Source organism: Setaria viridis, chromosome 8, assembly GCF_005286985.2.
Source record: "Setaria viridis chromosome 8, Setaria_viridis_v4.0, whole genome shotgun sequence".
Classification (NCBI taxonomy): Eukaryota; Viridiplantae; Streptophyta; class Magnoliopsida; order Poales; family Poaceae; genus Setaria; species Setaria viridis.
In genome coordinates, this window is record NC_048270.2 from 41,069,240 (window position 1) to 41,076,022 (window position 6,783).

A 6,783-nucleotide genomic window follows, 5' to 3' on the forward strand; every position below is an offset into this window, starting at 1 on the left:
GGGAGCATTGGGATGTCATCCTTCCCTCGAAGTTGTGCTGTTGTTAGAGATTTGTATCTTTACTGAATTCCAACATGTTCTTCTCAAAGTCAAAAAGCACCACAAGCGGAGCAACCGATTGGTTGGATTGCTGTCCGAATTGAGCAATAGATTTCCCACTTTTCTTCCTCTTCTGAGCTGCCTGCTTTGTTATCGGCTGTCATAATCAGATAGCGGAGGTTTCTCTAGCTCTTTCCTTTGCTCCACTTCCATTCTTCTGATGAAAGACCGAAGCTTATGCTTATCCAGTGGTGGCTCCGGATTCTATTTCTTCCTCCATGATTCTTCACAGGCCTCTTTCCATTTTTCATGCTCAGCAGCCGCTGCAACCTTGGATTCCTCATCTGTCATATCATACGGTAATTTCTACAGTAGTACTGATTGGTGCATCTAACCGGTACTAGAGGGGGGTGCTACACTAGTACCAGATTGGGACAGCAACCGGTACTAGAGGATGCATGGAGCATTAGTACCGGTTGGTGGCAGCAACCAGTATTAATGTACATGCTTTAGTACCGGTTGGTGCCCCCAACCGGTACTAAAGGGGTCCTCAGAGCACGCTCTAGGCAGTATTCGTTGGAACCGGTACTAATGCTAATATTAGTACCGGGTCCAAAAGCAACCAATACTAAGAGGGATTAGAGGTCTAGTAGCGTGCCGCTTGCTGGAGCAACAACTAGCCAATACGTTGTCAACCTATAAGCCATGATGATGCCCACTCTCTTCGGAAAATAGCTACTTATATTTGCACGTTAAGTTTTTTTTTATAAAGGAAAGCATTACACATCGAAGAGATACAAAGTCCCAAAAAAATATTCCCAACCTTTTCATAGTGAGGATGCATGCACTCAACCTAAAAGAAAATAATTAAAGGAGACCCAACATGGTAATGACAATCATTTCACACATATGACCACAATATACGAGTGTTTTGAGAGTACATGTTCGTCAACGTATACATTTCACACATGACATCCATATGTAAACCTGCGCAAAAACAAGATTAAGCTCCAACACTGAAGAGCGTGACGGCAGCCGCAGCCATAGCCGCGATCACCACCGTCGTCTTGGGTCCGACCGGTGGAGCAGGAGGAGATGCAGCAGCAGACCCTGTTGGAGGCTCGGCCGGCGGTGCCGCCGGCGGCACAGCCACCATTCCGGCGATGAAGTTGATCGGTTCCATCTGGTACATGAGGTAACAGCTGACCCCCATGACGGAGGCAGACGTGCTGTTGGTGACGTCCACATCCTCGTACATGACGGCAAGGAGGTCTATGAGGCAGCTGCTGCACTCGCTCAGCGGCAGGTCCCTCGTGCACTGCGCCATCCCGTACATCACCTGCCAGGCGCCATCCATGTCGTCGGCGTCCTTGTACCTCTGGCTCCCGTTGGCGAACCGCAGGGCATCGCCGCCGGCCCTCTCCGCGAGCTGGCTCAGCAGCCCCCGCCGCGCCTCCCTCATGCTGGCAGAGGTCGGGACTAACGAGGTCAAGATAAGCCTGGCGCCGGCGCCGGCGCCGGAGTCGGCGGAGCCGAAGAAGGGCGCGTCCGCGTACCGGATGGCGCAGCCGACGGAGCTGAGGAAGCTCACGCTCCGGCTGTGATCGCACCGGGCCACGTTGATGTATTTCGCGGAGTTGATGCAGTTGAGGCACCGCTCCTCGTCGGCGTCGGCGTAGCACATGGCGAGCCCGGAGACCTGGTCGGGCGCTGCGCCGACGGTGTGGCTGCGGAACCACCAGTGGTTGCCGACCGTCGCCGGAGGTGGGGTCGACAGCGCGGTCAGGAGCTCGGCGACGTTCTTCCCGAACGGGCTGCTGTCGGTGTAGTTCCACGGGGCCGAGCAGGTGACATTCATAAATACCGGGCGGTCATCTGCCGTGGCACCGATGACGGCGACGGCGAGGAGCAGCAGGAGAAGGAGGCGAGCTGGATGCATGGCACGCCGCACAACCACCTTCTTTTGACACAGCTGAGGAGTACACGATCGAGTTCGAGCAGGCGGATCATCGGAGAAGTTTGTTATGTAGGTGGGCGGCGGAGGAGATGATGGAGAGCTCAGCTGTCAGCTCCCTTGTTTCGCACGCGCGCGCGCGCCCCTTGCTGGCATCGATCGTCTCCAAGAGATGAAGCTTCGCACCAAGTCACCGCCGCGGAGCCGCCACCATTCTAAATTCCGCAATGCACCTCAAGACAAAAAATCCTATGCCTTTGCTATATATGCACAGGAGCAAGGATGGCTTTGGAAGATGGCATGCCTTTTCTTGGTAACTTTCTAGTCAACAAAAATGCATATGCAAGCATGTTGGTAATTTTTAGTTGGTTGCTAAATTGTTGAAATTGGCGTAAAACAGCCACTTGCATTAATATTGTTCCATTCAAGAACCACGAAATGAAAAACAAAGCAAAACGCAGTAACAGCTTCAACTGTCATGTAAGAATGTGAGGCTTAGGCGCTGTTGGAAAAATCTCGGTACATAATAATTTGTTACATCAGTGAAAGCGTAGATACTATATGTACCTTGTACTCCTACTAAGCATAGATATGCGTAATATTTTTCGATAAAGACTACCAATAGGCTGGCCGTTTTTCGATCACTGCTAGAATGACTACCAATATTTTTCGATAAAGACTACCGGTTGTTTTTGGACATGGTACTAATGTTATCATTAATCGGTTCCAAAATTGAGATCTCGCGGACCCCCTCTAGTACCGGTTGGTGGTTCCAACCGGTACTAGAGGGTGGTGGAGCCTCCACCCGCCCTGCACTTAGATTTTTACTGCTTCGGTACACGCGCGCTTCTTTAGTCTCCTGCGCATGCGCATGCTCGGCCCCTTTCCCTCCCTCTCGCTCTCCTTATCCTCTCCAGAGCCGCACCCCCCTCCCTCCTTCTTCTCCGTCCCGCTCCTCTAGATCTCTTCTGGCGCCGCGCCCCTCTCCCTCCCTCCCTCTCCCTCTCGCGCACCCTCCCTCAGCCTCCCCACACCTCCCCCTCCCCTCCGGTTGCCCCTCACCTCGTGCCTGGGGCGAGGCGCGGCGGCCGCGACCGGATGGCGTGCGGCGGCACCCGAGCCCCCCTCCCTGCTCTCTCTCTCTCTCTCTCTATCTCTCTCTCTCTCTCTCTCCCTCTCTCTCTCTCCAGGATGCAGCGGCGGTGGTGGGGGTGAGTGGTGGCGAAGAAGGGCGGGAGGAGGTGGAGGGGGCCGGTGTGGGGAGGGGCGGAGGAGGAGGGGGCGAGGAGGAGGAGGAGGCGGGGGTTGAGGGGGCCGGTGGGGGAGGGGCGGGGCTGCCGGTGGCAGAGGGGGCTCGCGGGGGGAGGGGCGGAGAGGAAGGCGGGGCCGCCATCGGCGGAGGGGGCCAGCGGCGGGGGGGGGGGAGCTAGCGGGGGGTGAGGTGTGGCAGAACCACACAAATTAACCTGGCTAAAGTGATCCCAACTTCGCCTCACATGCGAATCGTCACTTTAATCAAGGCAATCCGGTAGTCTGTCGGGTTATACTCAATAAACCACTTGTTTCTAGATCAAAACGAATAGCATCTTACGCGGAGGTGAGTCCAGAGATTACAACATTCCAGTACTTAATACATAGGTCCGAATTAAGTTATTACACAATCATTGATCAAAAGTGCATAAAGTAAGGGTTCAGCATTTAAAGCAGCAAAAATAAAACGGCAAACTAGATGTTACAGCAGATACATCATGGTCAAGCCAACCATAATGTCAGTTACCATATTCCTCACCGACCGAGAACGGGTCCCACTCGACCGTCCAATCTGGAGGGAGCTAGGTCGGCCAAGTGAAACTTGTAGCACACTCATCAACATCTAGTTCATTACCTGAAAACAACGCCACAAGTAAGGCTGAGTATACTAATACTCAACAAGGCTTACCTATTAGGTGGTAACTACTCCACAGACTTCAATACATGCAAGTCTTTTTGGTCGAGGGTTTGTTTTTGCCAAAAGCATCTAAGTATGTCCTTACTTTCAAGTTTGAGCAGCAGGCTCTAATAGATTATCTTTCTAGGTGAGCAACCTGTTCTAAGCAAGCAAGTTGAGCAAATATTTTATTCCAAGCATCATCATCATTAAATAATCATTCTCTGTTTCACTTGTTACTCGATGCACCATAGTAGTCAAGCAGTCTCACAAGGTGAACCTAACCCCACGACATCCGCGTACCACGACGGGTTTGCTTCATTTGTTAGTTGTCCCCATTAATCCCTAGGCACATGGACAGGGCCTACTTCCCTTGGCATACAAGGCCCCACGGTCTCGGATGGTACCGTACCGTGACTGCACTTGTAGTCACATGATGCAACAGGGGAACTCCATTCCAAAGATAGTAGGGATAAAGCCACACCCTGGTTTGATCAGGTACTAGACTTCCCTATTCCATACTAGGTATGAGATTAGTACTTTCAAACACTTGACTGCAATCACCGACACCTTTCAGCCTTAGCAAGTTCATCACTAGACAGACGGGATAAAACCACCATATTGGAATAATTCCCGGTCTCGTCCGTCATCCTTATGGTTGTAGTATGAGTAACCAAACAACTCCTATAACTCGCGAGTGATAGGAAATCACTCGACTTTTACCAAGTCCTATTAGCACAGCAACTACTCAGCCTACCATGCTAGTATTCAACCATAGGCACCTGAGATCATGCAACTAAGTTTCAAGCAACTCCTATGAGCATAAATGCACAATCACAAGAACATAAATATTGCATAAACTTTAAAAATGGGGTTATGCTCTCGGGTTTGCCTTCCTGGACTAGCTAGGTTAGTTAGCAAGTCATTAGAAGCTTCGGAAATCTCTTGCTCGGCCTCAGCGTGTTGCAGCTCGGTAGATCCTTCCTCTACAGCAGGCGTTAGCTCTTACATTCCGTCTGCGAGGTTTGCTTCTACATGAGATGCATATGCAATATTCAAGTTTCACGAGTTTGCGAGCAAGAAGCATTTCATGAGTTAAAGTAGACATAAACAAGTGCAATGACCAACTTTATTTAACTAAACATTTAACTTAGTTTCATTACTAGATAACAGTGCTTTGCGTGTTTTAAACCTCGGGGTGTAATTTGATGATGATTGTGTACACATCTATTAGGTTTCTTTCTTTTAACTTCTAATAAGAAAGTGGTGCCATCCTAGGGTTGATCAAACTTAGTTCGAAAAGTTATCCTGTTTCTGAATGTTGAGGTGTATGTACCATTTTGCCCTTCTTATTAGCTAATTGTTTTTATTTCTTTTTCCTTTATTTAACTTCCTTAATCCATTTCAGTGGCATGTGATTAGCTATGATGATGAAAATTTTACAGAGAATTCTTACTACCATATTTAAGACACTGAAAAATTTTAGGGTTCATTTGATTAATATAAAAATTATTAAAAATAAAACAACATCCTAAGGTTGAGTGCACATAACTATTCTTATCTCAAGTTTTACAGAGTTCGACCTTGAAACTATGACGGTGAGTTATACTAGTGTGATAGACGCTTCAGTGATTTTTCCATGATTTTTGGAGAAGGACAACTATTTTCCATATTTTTCTTTTATTTAATCTTGTATAAAAATTTAAGCATGTTTCATTCAGTTTCACGTAGTGACCAATATTTTTCCTAGCAAGTGCATTGCATGAGTGATCCAACCAAAGTGGGATCATATTTTTCTCTGTCTTATTCCATTTATTATGCAAAAAGTGAGATTTCACTTAAGAGTTCATAATTTAGTAAAAAATAGTGTATTAAACATCTAAACTAGGGTCAAAACCATTCTATTCAGCACAAGTTCAACATAACAAAGCTAAAAGAGGTGGTTTTACCTTTTTAGCATTTTTTGGTGATTTATGGTGTATTTATTGGCCTAAACATAAAATAAATCCTAGAGAAATAACTACTACAGTGAAATGCACAAAATTATTTTTCTGTGAAACTACTCATCACACAGATTCTAACAAAGTTAGTTTTACAATTTTTCCATTTTTCTATGATTTTCTATGATTCAAATAGATCCCTTGCGACCAGCGGCTTCTCCAACGAGATTGCCGGCGAGCGGTGGCGCTAGAGGGAGAGGGAAGGGTTCAGGCGCGGAGAGGAGCTCACTAGGGTAAGACACGTTGAAGGAGTCGGAGCGGAGATGCTCGGAAGAGGGTTGTTCGTGGCGGCGCTTGTCACGACGGCGGAGAGCTCCTGCGCCAACGAGGTTGTCGGCGGAGGTGAGCTGGCGAGGGCTCAGGAGGCTGAGGTGTGGTGCAGGTGGTGCACTGGAGGCGTGAGCCGGCGGCAAGGGTGGCCGGAGGGTGGTGCTCGATGGTGGAGGGTGCGATGGAGCTCTGTTTCTGGGCGTCGGAGGGGAAAAGCTCGAGTGGGGCTCCGGCAATCTGCGATTAAGGCCTTTATAGGCCAGGAGGGGTGCGAGGGTGCGAGGTGAGGCTTAGGGCGGGAAGATAAGGCAGGGCATGCATTGGGGAGCATCGGCGTGGCACAGCATTGGCGCGCAGAGGGTAAGGCCGATGACTAGCAGCGGTGCTGTTGGCGTGTGTGGGCGCAACACTGGCCATTGGTCGTGGGGGATTGCGGAGCTGGTCAGATGCCCTTTGTCACGCACCGCAGTTGGCTGAAGCGGACCTTGTGTCATCCCATCACGGTGGCAAGTGGCCGGGCAGCGAGCGGGCGCGACGTGGCAGCGAGCAGCGGCGAGCGTGGCGCGACGACTGGGCGAAGGAGATACGGCGCT

The 6,783-nt window shown here is 49.6% G+C and overlaps 1 protein-coding gene across 1 annotated transcript; it reads right to left on the reverse strand.

The window, feature by feature from the left end:
- Positions 1-1,042: 1,042 nt before the first annotated feature.
- On the reverse strand, positions 1,043-1,978 carry LOC117834695 (antimicrobial ginkbilobin-2-like protein). The gene has a single exon (XM_034714224.1). It carries the CDS (start codon positions 1,976-1,978, stop codon positions 1,043-1,045), a length of 936 nt encoding a protein of 311 aa, XP_034570115.1.
- Positions 1,979-6,783: the final 4,805 nt, after the last annotated feature.